Genomic DNA, 18,436 nt, shown 5'->3' on the forward strand with positions numbered 1-18,436 from the left:
GGCAGAGCCCTGTGGAGCCCTGACAGCCTAGGGGCAGACAGGACAAGGCCTCTGCAGAGCAGTGGCCTGGGAGCTAGGATGCAAACCCAGAGAGCATGGGGTCTGAAAGCTGAAGGAAGACAGTAGGAAGATGGGAGTGATCAGCAGTGACTGACAGGTACGTGGGAGACAAGCAGGCTGAGACCTGAAAGGGTCTCAGGGAAGGAGCAGCTGGCCACAGGCCCCCGCTGGCCCCAGTTCTGAGCTTCTGTGGATCGTGTTCCTCGCGTCTTCCCTGCTCATTACCCAGGCGGCAGGCCTTGCTTGTCCTTCAGCTGTCCAGTTCAGTGCGTCCACCCCCACCCCCAAGACAGCCAGCCGCTTCCTCTTCTCTGTCCCCATGGCCCACAAGCTGCCCACTGCAGAGCGTGGTTACCTTCTCCCTGCCTGTGTCCCTACTGCCTTGCGACTTCATCTTGCCACCTCGAGTGCCCGGCACAGCCTCAGTGAATATGGGGTGGGTGGAGAAAGCTCTAGAGCCTTGCGGGGCCTTTGTTTCCCACTCAAACCACAGGTCTCATGATGTTACACCACCTGCCTGGCTCTGGGGTGTGGTGAGGATCTAACACCCACTCCCACCCCTGTGGCTCCTGGAAGAACACCAGGAAAGGGGCAGCCCCAGGGACTTCTGGGGATTTGGGAACAGAATCTGGGGCGGGTGAAGCCTAAGGAAGGAGCAGGCCCAGCCTGTGTCAGTTGTCGGGGGCCAGCTGGAGGGCCTGTGTCCCAGGCAAGTGTGGGAGGTGAGTCTGTGGCCCAAGGAGGGGCTCTCCTAGTATGCCCCCTTGGTGCAGGGGTGATGGTTTGTTCCCACCAGGCCCCGCACTCACCTCCTCCCTTGCACCCTCAAATGCCAGCCTGACTGTCCTTGTCTCTGGTAACAGGTTGATGTCAGTGGAGGAGGAGCTGAAGAAGGACCACGCGGAGATGCAAGCAGCTGTAGACTCCAAACAGAAGATCATTGATGCCCAGGTGTGGGGCTCTGGCCTTTTGGTCAGCCACGGGTGTTAAAGGACCTGGGATAAGGAGGGGGTGACTTTGGTTTCTTCACATCCTCAGTCATACCCCACTGCAGAAGCTAAGGAGGATAGGAGATCAGGATCTCTGCTCCAAGAAGTCAGACTTGAGGGTCTCGGTGGACCACAAGCTCACTAGGACAGGCTATGAAAAGGGCGGGGCAACTCCTCCCCTGCAGGGGCAGCTTGGTGGGTATTGCCTTTCACCAAGGGTTCTGACCAAAGAGTGGAAACTGTTGGGAGGGGAATGGGAAAGGCTGGGGGTGACAGCAGGCTTGGGAGAGAGGGAGCAAAGGAGCTCTTGTTCAGAGCTGTGGCTTCCCAACTGCATTGAGAGGGGGAGACAGTTAAGAGACTGGCCTCCAGTCTCCTTCACCCGGGTCTGCGCCCTTTTCCTCTCCAGGCCCAGGGCTTGCTCAGTCTGGAAACTGCACGGGCTGACTGGTAGCTGTGGCCTCTGTGCTGTACACACACGTGAACAAGCTTGTGCCCGACACTGCTGGGGCTGCTCCCTTTGGGTGAGAAGCAGGTGATGAGGTAGAGACATGAGGAAGGCGGGCGCAAGGAGGTGTTGGTCCATGATGGCAAGACCGCCTCCTCCCCAGCAGGACCACTGCCGCCTCGGTGCCTTTCCCATCCTTCACACGTGGTATCCTCCAGGCCCCCTGCCTTCCCCCTCCCAGCGCTTCTTGTAGGTGGACACAGCTCCAGGGAGATCCCTTTCCGGCACAGACCCCCTTTGGCCCAGGAGGCCATTCCACGACCCCAGCTGATGCCCTGTTTGCCCACAGGAGAAGCGCATCGCCTCCCTGGATGCCGCCAACGCCCGCCTCATGAGCGCCCTGACACAGCTGAAAGAGAGGTACAGCATGCAAGCCCGTAACGGCATCTCCCCCACCAATCCCACCAAATTGCAGATTACTGAGAACGGCGAGTTCAGAAACAGCAGCAGTTGTTAACCTGCCCGAGGAGGGAGGACCATGGTGGCCCAGGGCAGGGTCTCGGCCTGGGGAGGAGCTGCCCCAGCGCAGGGGCAAGAGGCCGAGGCTTGGCGCCTCCCTCCAGCCGCGGTCCAGGAGGCGGCCGCAGAGGGAGCCGCGAGAGACTGACGCAGCGCACCGGGGCACAGCGGCCCGCTCCCCGAGAAGCGCGTTCGGTGCAGGCCCGAGAGACTGCAGGCTGGGGAGCAGGCACAGGGGCTGCGCAATGTTTCTGTCGGGTGTTGGATTTGGTGTGCGTCACCTTTCCTCCTTGACCCGGCTGAGTGCATGTACCCCCAACCCCTCCCCAGGGAGGGAGCTGCCCGGAGAGCTGGAGGGTCGGAGAGCCGGGGGCCTACTCTCGTGGCTTCCCCTCCCCAGGACTGCCAGGCAGCGAGGCCCTGCCCTGTGGGACCTGCCCCTCAGTTCCAGGAGCCGACGGGGCGGTCAGCAGGCGGGGGGGCGGGGGGGGCAGGACGGAGCTGCCGGAGCGCCGGGTCCCCCGCCTATCTCCACCCCGAGCACCTGCCCCTGCATGCGCGGGGACCCTTCCCGGCTGTGAGGAACCGAGGAGTCACCTGCCCCCAGACCCTCCGCCTTCCCGCTCCCGCCCTCCGTCCTTCCCTCCCTAACTTGTTCTGTCAGGTGGACCCAGCGAGGACCGCAGCTCTCTTCTGGGCCCTTGCGCCCGTGGGAAGATCCAGGACCTCCCTCACTTGCCACGTGGGCCCAGGCTGATGCTCTGGGGCTCCCCGAAGACAGAGGCCCGGGCAGAGCTGGCCCAGGCGGCACTGTGTAGTGCTTGCCCCTGTCCCGGAGCTAGTGTCCCCGGGCACGGTGGCCCTGCAGGGAGTGGCCAGCAGGTGCTCCCCCTGAGAGACAGGCTGAGCGCTCCTGATGGACGGTTAAGGAAAAGTCTAGCGCCCGCAGGCCCTGAGGAGGTGGGTAACTGTGATTTTCTTTCCTTTCACAGTATGCATTAGAAACAAAAGCCCGCTTGCTCGCTTGCTGGAACACAGGGGCCTTTTAAATTGAGCGCGCGCACTGCATGGGAAATAGCGGCCCTGGAGGATGTTAGACTTGCTCCCTCTCCAAGACAGCAGCAGCCTGCACCCGCCCCGTGTGTGCGGCCGGCCTCTGCCTCACCCCTCCCAGGCCCAGCCGAGGACCCAGGCGCTGCAGACAGGGAGGTGCTCACCCGCGGCTGGGGCCGGTTTTCCTCAGCTCTAGGCTGTTCTGTAGCTTATCGGCCCTCCCCGCCCCCCCTTGCGGGACATAGGTGGGCAGGAGCGTGGGTCTCTCTCGTCCCTCCTTGTTCCCACCCCTGGCCCTGGGGAATCTCAGGCAGGAGCTGGGGCGTTCACCCCGCAGCCAGGAGCCGCCCCATCTGCCTCAGCCGTGGGAAGCTGGGGAGACCCCTTCCTGTTGCTGGGGCTGGAGACGCTCCACCAGGGCCCAGGTTGCCCCAGAGCCCCCCAGGAAGGGGAGCACGGCGGGGGGCTCGGACCACACTGCGCCCCGTCCTGGGGTGAAACCAGTTAGCCCAGAGACCCGCATGTGGGGAGAGGGCAGGACCCCCAAGGGTCACAGACCTCAGGAAGGCAGGTCATGGGGGCGGAGGCCTTGCCTCACTCCTCTGGCCACACAGGCAGGGCCTGGCCCCGTGACGTCCTCCTCTGGTTCCCTCTCACCCCCCACCCCCGGCCCCGCCGATGCCTCACTGAGCAACCTCGGACTGAGCGCCTCTTAGCAATACACGGGGGAGGTTCCCAGGGCCTGGACAGCCGGGCTCAGGAGGCCAGTGGTGGCCGGTGCTGGCGGCCCTTGGCCTGGGTTGGGAGCTCTCAGGCCGAGAGCCTTATTTACTTAGTGCAAAAACTGTAAAAGTGTACAGACTCTTCCCAGATTTTTATCTGAATTGCAAGTCTGACGATTTTTGTAAATGTTCTTGGTGTTTGACTGTAATGTAACTATTTCACCTAATGGTTGTACATAGTCCTTTAGTCCTGGTGCTGCCGAGGGCTGCCCGGGACCGCTGCTCCCCGACGGTTTTTATTTTATTTTTAATCTAGAGAACAGTGCTGGGCAGGAGGCCGAGGTTGTGGATTTGGGCGATGGGCTTTTTCCCTGCCCGTGGCATTTTATCTGTCGGCTCTGCAGCGTGCTCTCTGGGTGCTGGGGACGTGCGACCTGCCTGGGTCACACTGAACCCGCGTCCCTGAGAGAGGAGGAAGGAAGGCATTCCCTGCTCGGGGAGACCCAGGCCCAGCCCTGCTGGAGAAGGCTCTCCCCTCCCCTCTCCTGCCAACACAGGGAGGCCTGACATTTTGCTTAACTTTTACATTTAGGGTGAAGGAAACGGTCAAACTTCCTGTAAGTGGAGACTCTTTCCGCCCGCCCCGAATGGGGGTGGGGAACCAGGGCCAGAGCTCCAGGCACCCCCACCCCTCTGCAGAGCATCTGCCCCAGGGTACACCTCTCCCCCTCCCACCCCGGCCAGACCGTCCAGGGAAACGGCCCCTCTTTTCTACACACTCCCCCAAGCCGCCCCCAGCCCCCATTCCACCTCCCTGCCTCCCCTTTTGTAAGTATGTGAAAAGGAAAAAATGCAAATGTTGGCGTCTTGGCTGGAGCGCCTCCCTCCAGTCGTGACTCTAACTATGTAATAATGTACAGAGAAAGCTGTTGGTGTTCTAAGACTGTGTGGCTGTGCAATTTCTGTACATTTGCAATTAGAAATATTAAAGATTTATTTAGCTATTTTAAGCCTGACTCGCCTCTCCATTCAGCTGTGTGTCAGGAGCTTTTCCAGGAGTGACTCCGGCATCGTGGCCTCATACTGTTCTTTACCCGCACTCGGTTCACCCTGGTGGCAGTTGTGGTCGGGGAGACCCTGCGTGATCTGGGATTGCCCGTCCTCTTCCGGGCTGGGGTCTCTCCCACCCCCTCGCTCTGACAAGCGTGGACTTTCTAGGCTCCCAGAGCTTGGCCCCTGCATTTCCCTACAGCAGACACCAGCTCCTGCCAGACTCTGCTTCCCCAGCCCCTGAAATCCTACTCCAGGAGGGAAGGAGGTGGTCCAGGGCCACCAGCAGATCATGGCTGAGCTAGACTTAAACCCAAGCCTCTGATACCTGAGAAGCCCTAACTCATGGCCCAGACCCACCTGCAAGGCTGAACCCAGGGCCTTTGTTGGGAACAAGCCAGCGCCTGAGCCCCTTCAGTTGCACCCTGCACAGGGGACAGGTGAGCACTGCAGGAAAAAAAAAACAAACCCATTTCAGACCGTGCCCTTGTGGGTTCCCATCTCCCCTCTCAGCAAGGACTCCCTGCCCTATTCTCCACCGTGGTTCAGCCAAACCCCGTACCTCTTCTCGGATCTCCCAGCCAGACGCTCTCCCTGCTCCAAGAACCAGCCTCCTAGCCCACTGCGGGAAGACGGCGGCAGTGACCCTCTGACCCCACCCCAGCACACCGCCAGCCAGGCGCCCCAGCTCTTACCTTGCTTCCTTCCCCAAAGCAGCCACAGGAGAGGAGGGGACCCCCATTCCTTCCCGAGGCAGCCCCTGGCCGCCCCTTGCTATCATCACTCCTAGCTCTTTAGGCCCTGCCCCTCCTTCTCACAGCATTTAAAATACCAGGTCTCCACCTGCTCTTCATCTGCTCCAGGCTGGGTTTTCTACGCTTCAGACAACCTTTTTTAAAGTGTACTTACTGCCTGCAGGGACTTGCCATCTCCGCCTCCGGCCTCCCGCCCTTTCCCCAGCCCTCTGTAGCCTTGCTTGCCTTTCCCACCTCCACTGCCTCATTGCCAAACCCGTGGGCCACCTCAGTGCTTCCGTACCACTGACCCTGGTTCCCAAACTGGTCCCTCTGGTCCCTCTGCTGAGGTGATGCCCTGTAAACATAGAATTCAAGGAAATAGCAATGACTAGAACAGAAAAATCATTTCATGTTGACAGGCATTTGTAATGAAGGTACAAAAGCCATGAACTTCCATATGTGGATTAAGGAGCATCAAGTAGAAAGCAAAAACTGCTGGAAATGCAAAAGAAAAAAAATCGACAAGAATACAATTGCGTCTGAGACTAACACCTCACCATTATTAGCTTATGATAGATCAAGGAGGCAATGAGAACCCAGAGGTTTTTAATAATTAATAGGGTTTAATAAGCAGGGATACATCAAGCTCTTACCCTAGAGAGAACACACCTTCTTTCACGTATACTTAGAACATCACCCAAAGCTGACTGCATGTATCGAGAAATGAAAAACTGAGAAAGCTGGCCAAAGAAACAGTTTGGGGTCTTCCCTGGTGCCGCAGTGGTTGAGAGTCCGCCTGCCGATGCAGGGGACACGGGTTCGTGCCCCGGTCTGGGAAGATCCCACATGCCGCGGAGCGGCTGGGCCCGTGAGCCGTGGCCGCTGAGCCTGCGCGTCCGGAGCCTGTGCTCCGCAACGGGAGAGGCCACAACAGTAAGAGCCCCGCGTACCGCAAGAAAAAAAAAAACAGTTTGGCCCACATTCTGTACCTTGAAGCAATAAAACTAGAGATCACTGGAAGACATTTACTTAGTTTTTCTTCTATCAGAAAGTTTAAAAAATAAATATTACATCAGTAGGATTAGGTTTTTAAAAGAAATAATCTTCCAGTTAAACAAGGTATTATACTGATGACATGCATTTATGTCGTTTCCTGTTCAAGCACCACTGTACTGACAGGACTGAAAAGATGATCACTCATAAGGGCAGAATTAATGGAGGAGGAGATATCAGTATGTAAGAGAATTCGAAAAGCTTTGGCAGATGGAGGTTGATAAACGAGCATTGACTAAATTAGCAGAGGGCGAGATGAACCGGAAGTGAGCTGATCAAACTTTGACCTAGTCAAACTTACAAGCTTTTGTACAGCAAAGGAAACCATAAACAAAATGACAAGACAACCTATGGACTGGGAGAAAATATTTGCAAATGATGCAACTGGCAAGGGCTTAATTTCCAAAATATACAAACAGCCCATACAACTCAATACAATAAAACAAACAACCCAATCGAAAAATGGGCAAAAGACCCAAATAGATATTTCTCCAAAGAAGACATACAGACTGGCCAACAGGCACATGCAAAGATGCTCAACATCACTAATTATTAGAGAAATGAAAATCAAAACTATAATGAGGGACCACCTCACACTGGTCAGAAGGGCCATCATGAATGGATAAAGGTGTGGTACACATATGACCCAGCAATCCCACTACTGGGCACACACCCAGAGAAAAACAATCAAAAAGACACATGCACCCCAACGTTCACTGCAGCACTATTTACAATAGCCAGGTCATGGAAGCAACCTGAATGCCCATTGACAGACGAACGGATAAAGAAGTTGTGGTACATATATACAATGGAATATTACTCAGCCATAAAAAGGAACGAAATTGGGTCATTTGTTGAGAAGTGGGTGGATCTAGAGACTGTCATACAGAGTGAAGTCAGAAAGAGAAAAATATCGTTTATTAACGCATGGATGTGGAACCTAGAAAAATGGTACAGATGAACTGGTTTGCAGGGCAGAAGTTGAGACACAGATGTAGAGAACAAACATACGGACACCAAGGGGGGAAAGCCACGGGGGTGTGGGGACGGTGGTGTGATGAGTTGGGCGATTGGGATTGACATGTATACACTGATGTGTGTAAAACTGATGACTAATGAGAACCTGTTGTATAAAAAAATAATAAAATTTAAAAAACTAAAAAAAAAAAGATGTGGTACATATATACGATGGAATACTACTCAGCCACACAGAATGAAATAATGCCATTTGCAGCAACTGTATGGACCTAGAGATTATCATACTATGTGAAGTATGTCAGAGAGAGAAAGACAAATACCATATTATCACTTTCATGTGGAATCTAAAATATGACACAGAATGAACTTATCTACAAAACAGAAACAGACTCACAGACATAGAGAACAGACTTGTGGTTGCCAAGGGGGAGGGTGGGGTGGGAGAGGGATAGATAGGGAGTTTGGGGTAGGAATGCAAACTCTTTTATACAGAATGGATAAACAACAAGGTCCTACTGTATAGCACAGGGAACTATATTCAACATCCTGTGATAAACCACAACGGAGCACTTTTCATGCCTAGCGCAGCCATGGCTTGTGGTCCCAAGAAGCACCTGAAGCGTGTAGCAGCTCCAAAGCATTGGACGCTGGATAAACCAACTGGTGGGTTTGCTCCTCGTCCATCTACCGGTCCCCACGAGCTGAGGGAATGTCTCCCACTAATTATTTTCCTAAGAAACAGACTTAAGTATGCCCTAACAGGAGAGGAACTAAAGAAAATCTTCATGCAGTATTTCATTAAGATTGATGGCAGGGTCCGCGCTGATACAACCTATGCTGCTGGTTTTACGGACGTCATCAGCATTGACAAGACGAGAGAATTTTTGTCTGATCTATGACACCAAGGATCGCTTTGCTGCTCATCATATTACAGCTGAGGAGGCGAAGTATAAGTTGTGCAAAATGAGAAAGATCTTTGTGGGGACAAAAGGAATCCCTCATCTGGTGACCCATGATGCTCTCACCATTGGCTACACTGACCCCCTCGTCAAGGTGAATGACACCATTCAGATTGATGTGGAGACTGGCAAGATTACTGATTTCATCAAATTTGACACTGGTAACCTGTGCATGGTGACTGGAGGTGCTAACTGGGAAGAACTGGTGTGATCACCAACAGGCAGGGAGAGACATCCTGGTTCTTTTGATGTAGTTCATGTGAAAGATGCCAATGGCAACAGTTTGCCACCCGGCTCTCCAACATTTTCGTTATTGGCAAAGGCAACAAACCGTGGATCTCTCTTCCCCATGGAAAGGGTATCCACCTTACCAGTGCTGAGGAGAGAGGCAAGAGACTGGCGGCCAAACAGAGCGATGGATAAAATGATCTCTAGGCAACATGAATGGAAGTCTTTGTACTTAATTAAAGACAATACTGCATTAAAAAACCACAATGGAAAAGAATATGAAAAAGAATGTATATATATGTATATATACATGTTTGTATGTATAACTGAATCACTTTGCTGTACAGTAGAATACAAATTGTAAATCAAATGTAGTTCAATAAAATAAATTAAAAAAAAAGAAAATGGGAGTGAGAGGGAAAAAGTCTAGAAGCTCAATCCAGGATATCTAACATCCAACTATTGGGAATTCCTAAAGGAGGGAAAAGAAAAGGAAAGGGGAAAGTGATCAAAGGAATCATAAAAGCATATTTTCCAGAGTTGAAGGAAGAACTCAAGTGTTCAGGATGAAAGAACCCAGCACAATGGATGGAAAAAGAGCCCCTCCAGGGCACAGTGTCATAATTCCCAAACATACCAGAGCTGTGTGGATCCGTGCTGGCATTAGCCAGGAGCCCAGGGGAAGGAAGCAGTGGCTGAGTACATGGGCCTAAGTGAGGAGATAGGAACATGGCTCTGGAGAGCAGAGAGTCTGGTGTTTCTGAAAATTCCTGGTGGAGAGTCTCAGCGAGAGATCCTGGTAAGAAATGGTCAGGTTACATTGAGACTAATCAGGGTGATCATGTGCTGTTCTCTGGCTACAGTCAAGACTAGTTAATGCCCTACAGGGCTATAAAACCACAAGCAATGGGGGTGCCAAAAATCCACAAGTGAACATGTAATACACACGCTATGTACATACATACGTAGTGAACGGCAAGTCAAATAAAGATGTATTCCCCCAGGTGATAGAATAATCCTGGGGTGGTCCTCTTAACAATATTCCAGTGGGACACTGGGATGACAAGTTGGGATGACAAGCTGGCCTCCTTTTGCCTTAACTCCAAGTTTGGGTGATTTTTCTGAACACCCCTTGACAGTGCAAAGCACAAAGCTTCAGTGACCTGGCAGCAATGTGAGTGACTAAAGCCGGCCCACATCAGAGGACACTCAGACCCAGTGTTGAGAGACAACAGGGAGAGGTGGGGATTGGGGGGGACAGGAGAGCACACACCCTTTCTCCAGGTGTGGCTCCTCCTTGGCATCAGGGACCATTGCCATGGATTTACATACCATCCATTCTCTGCTCACCGACTCCCACATTTTTATACCCAGCTCCACTGCTCCCTGAGCCCTTCACAGGGCCTGTGTCCACTTGACATCAGGTTTGATATGACCCCAAAACCTGTTCCTCCCTTCATTTCTAACCCACCAAAATGGCTCTGCCATCCTCCCAGTTGCTCGAGCCAAGAGCCAGATGTGACTTCTTGATTCTTGTCCATTAAAAAGAATGGATAACAGCAAAGGAAACTGTAAACAAAATGAAAAGACAACCTAGGAAATGGGAGAAAATATTTACAAACGATGCAACTGACAAGGGATTAATTTCCAAAATATACATACAAACACCTCATACAACTCACTCAAAAAAACAACCCAAAAAAAAAAAAAAAAACCCAACCAAAAAGTGGGCAAAAGACCTAAATAGGCATTTCTCCAAAGAAGACATACAGACGGGCCAACAGACACATGGAAAGATGCTCAACATCACTAATTATTAGAGAAATGCAAATCAAAAGTATGAGATAACAGAAAAGGCGAACATTCTAATTCGACAAGATACATGCACCCAGTGTTCATAGCAGCACTGTTTACAATAGCCAAGACATGGAAGCAACCTAAGTGCCCATAAACACTATGAATGGTTAAAGAAGATGTGGTACATATACACAATGTACTATTGCTCAGCCATGAAAAACAATGAAATCATGCCATTTGCAGCAACATGCATGGACCCAGAGATTATCATACTAAGTGAAGTAAGTCAGACAGAGAAAGACAAATATATGATATGATTTTTATGTGGAATCTAAGAAAATGATACAAATGCACTCATTTACAAAACAGAAATAGACTCACAGATACTGAAAACTAACTTATGGTTACCAAAGGGGAAAGGGGAGTCGGGGAGGGATAAATGAGTTTGGGATTAGCGGGTACACACTACTATATATAAAACATAAGCAACAAGGACCTACTGTATAGCACAGGGAGCTATATTCTATAACTTGTAATAATCTATGATGGAAAAGAATCTGAAAAAGAAATTATACAAATAAATGATTATATATATATATTTTATATGTATAACTGAATCACTTTGCTGTACACCTGAAACTAACACAACACTGTAAATCAACTATACTTCAACTACAAAAATTTTAAAAAAAGAAAAGATACATGCATCCCAATGTTCATAGCAGCACTATTGACAAAAACCAAGTCATGGGAGCCATCTAAGTGTCCATCAACAGATGAATGGATAAAGATGACACACATATATATATATATATATTTACTGTATAGCATAGGCAACTGTCTTGAATATCTTGTAATAACCAATGATGGAAAAGAATCTGAAGAAGAATTTATACATATTATATATACACACTCACACATATATAACTGAATCACTTTCTATACTCCTAAAATTAACAGTATTGTAAATCAATTATAGTTCAATTTAAAAAATCATATTAAAAAAGGATGGATAGATTTGGAATGATGTTCATCATATATTATGTATGAAAGGCAAGCAGTAGATTGGTATACCCATTCCTTTAAAGAAAATTAAATAAATTACATCACATATAATAAGTTATAGAAGAACTATGTGGAAGCAAACATATACTATTAATAGTAACTTCCTCAAAGGAATGGTGCTCAGCAGGGTGGAACGGAGGACTTGCATGTTCTACTTTATATTCCTGTTATTGTTTGAATATTTTACGACCAGTTTTTATTTTGATATGGAGCCATTTAAGAATAAATAAAACATATCCATATAATAAAACACTACACAGCCATTACATTTGTAGAAGAATAATAAATGACATTGAAAGATGTTAATAATACATCAGGTGTAAAAGCTGAAAACAGAATATGTCCAGAAGGATTCTAGCTTAGTTTTAAAAAAATCTATTTGCACAAAGAGGTCTGGATTAGGAGATAGTAGTGTATGTAAGAGCCAGAGCTTGGGCATAAGGGAGACCTGGGTTTCAGCCTTAAGGGCTGTTGATTTGCCTATGATCTTAGGTAAATTGGGAAAGTCCTCTCAGTCTCAATTTCCTTAACTGTAAAGTAAGGGATAACAGTATCTACACTATAGAGAGGTATTCTGTAAGGATTTGCTGAAATAATGCTTGTCACCCCTAAACTTAGCACCATTACTGACACATAATAGATAAATGCTACCTGCTCTGGGAGCAATAATGATTATTCTAATAAAATCTTCAAATAATAATTATTAGGGATATATACCAAAGTGTTAACAAAACACTGACCTAGAGATAATAAATGGCTTTTTATTCCCCCCTCCCATCTCTGTGCTTAATCAGTATTATCTAAGTTTCTTTTTTCTGACCATAATTTTGCTTTTGTAATAAAAACATATTTGAAAAATAGAATATCTCAAGCCAATAGCCAACATTATCCTTAAGAGTAAAACATAACAGACATTCCCAATGAGGTAAGAAATGACTTAGATGCAGGACTCTGCTGCGTTTCAAGGCAAAAAGGCAGGAAAGAAACTAAACTATTGAGAAAGAAAAGACAAAAGTTAGGGTCATCTTCTCAGAATTTCCCTGGGAATCAACCAAAAACCGCTCCTGGTTCAGTAAAGTGGCTGAATACACAATAAATATACAAAATTGAAACTGCTTTCCCAGACACCCATTGGTAGCTATTAACAGAGTGGGCCTGTGGGTAGCAGGAGAGGCAGGTGGACAGGAGACCTCAAATCTGGACAACCTGGTGAGGCTGTACACACAGCGTGGATGGTGACCAGCCCCCAAGCCAGGGAAAGAGCCAGTCTCCAGAACATACCCCACAGTGCACCCAAGCCCAATTATACTGCACTGTTACTGAATTTGTATTAAAACAGTCGTGTATTCAACATAAATGTTTAACATTTACTGCTATTTTTGTGACTTATGCCACAGCCCTTTACTCCTAAATACTGCAGTGAATATTTACTAAGATTAGAGATATTCTCTTACATAATCACAGTATAGTTACCCACCTCAATTTAACACTATTACAGACTTTTCTCTCATCTAATATTCACATTCCAACATCCTCAGTAGAACCAGTAACATCCTTTTATACTATTTTTTCCCTCCAGCACAGGATCCAGTCTGGGGTCAGAGATTGCATTCGGCTGTCGTGTCTCTTTAGCCTCGTTTAAACTGGAACATTTCTATGACTGTTCTTTATCTTTTTTTTTTTGTGGTACGCGGGCCTCTCACTGCTGTGGCCTCTCCCGTTGTGGAGCACAGGCTCCGGACGCGCAGGCTCAGCGGCCATGGCTCACGGGCCCAGCCGCTCCGCGGCATGTGGGATCTTTCCGGACCGGGGCACGAACCCGTGTCCCCTGCATCAGCAGGCGGACTCTCAACCACTGCGCCACCAGGGAAGCCCTGTTCTTTATCGTTTATGACATTGACATTGAAAGAATACGACCAACCATTCCTCCCCCAACCCCCACCCGCCCTTTTAAATAAAAACAGAGTTTTGCATTTGTCTGATGTTTCCTTGTGACTAGTTTCTAGTTATTCGTTCTTGGCCAAAATACTGCAGAGAGCATGTATTGAGTCCTTCTTAGAGTAATACATCTGGAGGCACATGACACCTGTCTATCCCTCCCTGGTGATGTTAATTTTGATCACCCGATCAGGGTGTGGTCCAATTTCTCCACTGTATAATTACTGGGTTTTCTTTGTTTTTTGGTCTTGCTTGCAACTAATATGCAGTCTGTGGGGAGACAGTCTGACATCATACAAATATCCTGCTCATTGCCAAAACATCCCCCTAGGTTTAGCGACCCTTAATGATTCTTGAGTGATCCAGTTTTTACTAGGATGGTTGCAAAGGATGGCTTTCCAGTTCTAGCATTTCTTCCACTTCACTGGTTGACTCAGAATTTTACTGTAGCAAAGGTCCTCCATTCTTCCTATGTATTTGCTTATCTGTTATCAGTGTGGGCTCGTAAATGTCTGTTTTTATGGGCTTATAATTCATTACTCTACTTGATTGTTTTGGTGCTCAAACACTCCCAGATTTGGCCACTGGGAGCCCCTCCAAGCCAGTGCCCGTGTCCTGTGACACACCCTCGATGTGGTTTTTGAACATTCCCTTACTTTCTAGCCTCACAAGATGTCCCAGGCTCATCATGTACCTACCCTGCCCCAGCTCTGGGATTAGTCATTTCTCTGAGGAACTCTGGGGAATGGAATTTACAGACCAAGAGCTGAGAGCTGCTAGAATATCCTTCCTTCTTGACCTTTTCAGCAGACACAGCTAGGAAATAAATGTAGAGTGTGTGTGTATACAAATATACATTCAAACACATATACACGTGCACGTATATATACACATTTTAGAAATCATGAGTTTGCATCTATATCTCCAAATCCATGGAATCTGACGTTTAACAAGTGTTCTGAGTGACGCCTACGATCAGAGGAGGGGGAGGGGGAGCTGCTCCCGGACCCCTGCCCCCAGTGGGAGGGGGTGCGGGCACAGCCTGTATGGGGGAACGGACAAGCATGCCAACCTGGAGGGCAAATTCCCAGGGAGATTCCTTCCTGGACTGTCGTCTCCACTGGCAGTGAGTCTTGCTTTGCTCTCCACGGTCCACCAAGCCTTAGTGTACCAGTCTGCAGAAGTCTCTCCGTAGGTCCTGAATGATGCTGAAGTAAACAACTCAAATGACGCTTCTTCAACAAATCGGAGTGTGCTGCTAAGAAAAAGGAGGAACTTTGAAAAGAAAAACTTGGGATTAAAGCATATCATTGCTAAGAGCAAAAAACAGAACACGTGCGCTTAGAAGTCAAAGTCGTGGTCCGTGCTAGAACTTCGGCTTGAAGAATTACCTAAGAGTATTGCAAAAGACAAATAATTGGAAATCTAGAGAAATAAACAATCATACTAGCAGAAGAGCAGGCAAAAGATATGAAATGGCGAGTCACAAAGAAGCGATACAAATGGACAGTAAATAGGGGAGAATATGCCCATTCGAACTAGTAATTCAAGAAAAGCAAATGAGGACAGCAATGAAAATATGTTTTTGGTCTCACAGTGTTTATTTATTTAGGTAATAGAAACAAAAAAGGAAACAACCTAAGTAGAGAAAAATATATAAAATATATTGAGAAAATGTAAGTGCTATGATTCTGCTGTGTCGGGTATCACATCAGATTGTCGAGGTGAATTTGTTTTCTGTTATTAGGCTGTAGGGTCCAAGTTTATTCAACTTTGTACGCTTAGCACCTAACGATGCTCGGCACAAAGTAGGTTCATAAAAGGAAAGGTCATATTTCTTGACCACAGAGCAATAAAAGTAGGAATTAATCACAGAAGTTTATCTGCCGCTTGGAAATTCAAAATGCATGTAGAAGCGTGTGTGCAAATGTATGTGCGTGTGTGTAGGTGTGAGAGCCAGGGACACTAGGTGTGATGGGTGTGGCGTGGGTCCGTGTGGGTAGATATAGCCTACACGTTGGGATGGGATGTGTGTGTTTGAGCGTGGTTCTGTCCAGGTGGTCTGTGTATCGGTGTGCATAGGTGTTGGGCTGCACCCCACGGGCCTGCAAGCCTTGCAGTTGTCCAGCCTCAAGACCAAAGAAAGAGCCTGGAAACAGCCACGGAGACATCAGTGGTTTATTGGACAGGGGATCTTACACGTCCAAAACAAAGGGTCCTGGAGCAACACTCCATGGTGTACAGCAGATGGCAGGCACGACATGGCAGCCATCTCGGCTACTCAGGGAAGGAGGCTGCCATTTACAGGGGAATTGATGTCAGGTTGGCTCATCAGTCACCAGGGAAACCGCGGGCGGGGCCCATCCCTCACCGCCCCTCTGGTTAATGACCATCACCGTCACGAGGGCAGTTGTTTCCCTTTAAGAAACTAGCAGGTAGAGCCGTTCTGGCCTAAGGACTAGAACAGTTACTAGCTGGGGAAGGGGGTAAAGATGCTCAGGTGATAGCGTGTAGGAGAAGCAGCGCCTGGTCGAGCAGGGGAGGTACAGAGAGTAAGAGAGCCGCCATCTTGAGTGACCTGACCACACACTCCCCCGCTACGTCCCCTGCGCGACCCTTACCACCTGGGTCGCCCCTCTTCCGCAAAATCCCTGGGGTCAGGTATGCAGAGGGGCACTGCAACCAGATACCACACGTGCGATACAGACACAGCACCTAACGAGTATCAAGGGTAAGACAGGCACTTATCCGGTCAATTTTTCATGGGAGTCAGAGCAGGACGACAACGGCATCTCGCTGGAGACCCAACGGTCAGACTCCTTTCGCAGTGAGGCAGCCGTTGTTGCCCAGTCCGTAACCGGATGCCTTCCGCCCAGACTGGGGACATAAGATGGGTCACAGGCGCGATACAGGGGAGATCGCGACCACTGAGCAAAATACGAGCGGTGACAGCATGCTGGGCTAGCACCACCCCCGCCTGCGGTGCCATGCCACGGAACGAGCACATGGCAATCGACCGCAGGGCTAATGCAACGCTGCTTCTCCAGCAGGCAAAATCTGTCCTGTTCCCCACGGGGCAGGGAACCCAAATCACCGGGGACTTACCTGCCAGCCCCAGGGCCATCTTATAACGTGCCCCCCGGGGGCAGATCGCACGGCAAGGGCAGAAGTGAGTTATTGTCCTGGCCCATAGCTGTCGCCCGCCCTTTGGTGGTCGAGAGCCGTAGTCGGATGGGGACTAGTTGGCTCTGGTTAACATAGCGTCGGCACTTGGGACGACGGCTCCTGGGATGCTCAGTGATAGTTCCGGGCTTGCGTTAGCCTGCTGATCCACAGCTGAGGGCAGGTTCCCATCCCTATACGGTTAACTAGCCCAGCAGCCTTTCAGTTCGGCCGGCGGCACTGGGGCTGGAGGGCGGTTGAAAACGGCAGCGTGTGGCATTCTTAGCGGCCCGTTCCTCAACTTCAGGGTGGGTCCCTTGGTCACCAGTGATATTCACAGGGGTCCCATATGTCACACACAGCTGTTCTAGACCCCCCAGTGGTGGGTTTTTGCATTGCTCAACAACGTGGGTAGGCCTTTTGTAATGGCTTCCACCTGTTACGACACACCGTAGGCTGCACGTAGCTCTGCCCCCTCCCGCAGCTGGGACCAGAAGCACCAGGGTACTCTAGTATTTTGCCATTGCCACAGGCCTCAACCACTCCTTTCCGGGTAACTGGCCACAAGCCTGTCTCTGAGTTAATATCCCTAAAGGCCGTGTCTGTAGCTGTTTAGGGGTGGAGGGTGTGGGTATCTCGTCTTACCCAACCAGAGAACGCCTAAGTATTTGATAGCTATGCCAGGTCTGTACATTTCGCCTGTACCCACCAGCCATCCCCGTGTAGTCAGATGAGCCAGGAGCACGGGGCTGCCACTCTTAAACTGGAGAGCGAGGTTAACAGCATCATCAGTGTAGTGGAAGGTAAGGACATCTCTCGCAGTGGTCAGCTGTCGCAGGGCCCCAAGTGCATGGGACGGCCCCCGCACCCCGCCCCTCCCCGATCACCACACAGTTTGCGGTCCCTCACCGCCCCCGCCGTCCTTACCTTCCAACATCTCGGCGTTCACAGGAGTTTCCTCGGCTTCCTCGGCTTCCTGGCCGACAGCAGTTGGGCTGCACCCCGCAGGCCTGCAAGTCTTGTAGTTGTCCAGCCATGAGACCGAAGAAAGAGCCTGGCAAGAGCCAGAGACATCGATGGTTAATCAGATAAAGTGTCTTGCACGTTCGAACCAGAGGATCCTGGAGCAACACCCCACCGTGGGCAGCAGGCAGGACATGGCAGCCATCTTGACTACTTGAGGGAGAAGGAGGCTGCCGTTTATAGCGCAATTGACGTCAGATTGGCTCATCAGTCACCAGGGAAACCAGCAGCTGGGGCCCGTCCCGCACGCATTTCGGGTTAACGACCGTCTAGCCTAAGGACTAGAACAATCTCTAGCTGGGGAAGGGGGTGATGATGCTCGAGTGACAGGGTGTAGGAGAAGCAGGGCCTGCTCGAGCAGGGGATCTACAGAGCAAGAGAGACGCCATCTTGAGTGTCCTCACCATATGGTGATGTGTCCCAGTTTAGTTTGTACACAGCAGTGGTCAGGGTGCGTGACACGTGCCGAAGGCAGAAGCTCAGGCCCGTGGGGTCCCAGGAGGTAGGGCGGAGGCAGATGCATTGTGCCATGGCCAGGCTGTGGGCGTCAGCGGCTGAGTCCCTGGCTGGCCTGTCCATAGGTCCTGCTGCAGCTGTGGCCAAGGGCCAGGGCACACAGGGGCGGGGGTGGGGGAGCAGGGAGACACAGGATGAG

General features: G+C 50.1%; 2 protein-coding genes and 1 pseudogene across 11 annotated transcripts in view; 2 read left to right on the forward strand and 1 right to left on the reverse strand.

The window, feature by feature from the left end:
- Positions 1–4,801, forward strand: part of DAB2IP (DAB2 interacting protein) — a 76,592-nt gene extending 71,791 nt beyond the window's left edge. For 4 of the 6 annotated variants that reach the window (XM_024762324.1, XM_024762325.1, XM_024762321.1 and 1 more), the window contains 2 exons: positions 924–1,011; positions 1,847–4,801. In XM_024762324.1, coding sequence (XP_024618092.1) covers positions 924–1,011; positions 1,847–2,014 — 256 coding nt within the window. In that variant the 3' untranslated portion in view covers positions 2,015–4,801. The remainder of the gene's footprint in view (positions 1–923; positions 1,012–1,846) is intronic. The other 2 variants (XR_003005598.1, XM_024762323.1) reach the window with 2 other exon arrangements.
- A 3,398-nt stretch (positions 4,802–8,199) lies between these two features.
- Positions 8,200–9,021, forward strand: LOC112411394 (40S ribosomal protein S4-like; annotated as a pseudogene).
- A 4,619-nt stretch (positions 9,022–13,640) lies between these two features.
- TTLL11 (tubulin tyrosine ligase like 11) overlaps positions 13,641–18,436 on the reverse strand; it is a 261,119-nt gene continuing 256,323 nt past the window's right edge. The window contains exons 9-10 of one of the 5 annotated variants that reach the window (XM_024762453.1): positions 17,686–17,812; positions 13,641–14,854 (exon numbers count right to left, since the gene is read on the reverse strand). In XM_024762453.1, the coding sequence (XP_024618221.1) occupies positions 14,572–14,854; positions 17,686–17,812 (410 nt within the window). In that variant the 3' untranslated portion in view covers positions 13,641–14,571. Of the gene's footprint in view, positions 14,855–17,685; positions 17,813–18,308; positions 18,375–18,436 lie in introns of those variants that run through there. The other 4 variants (XM_024762456.1, XM_024762455.1, XR_003005604.1 and 1 more) reach the window with 4 other exon arrangements.

This window comes from Neophocaena asiaeorientalis, unplaced genomic scaffold (assembly GCF_003031525.2).
Source record: "Neophocaena asiaeorientalis asiaeorientalis breed wild unplaced genomic scaffold, Neophocaena_asiaeorientalis_V1.1 scaffold78, whole genome shotgun sequence".
Lineage (NCBI taxonomy): Eukaryota > Metazoa > Chordata > Mammalia > Artiodactyla > Phocoenidae > Neophocaena > Neophocaena asiaeorientalis.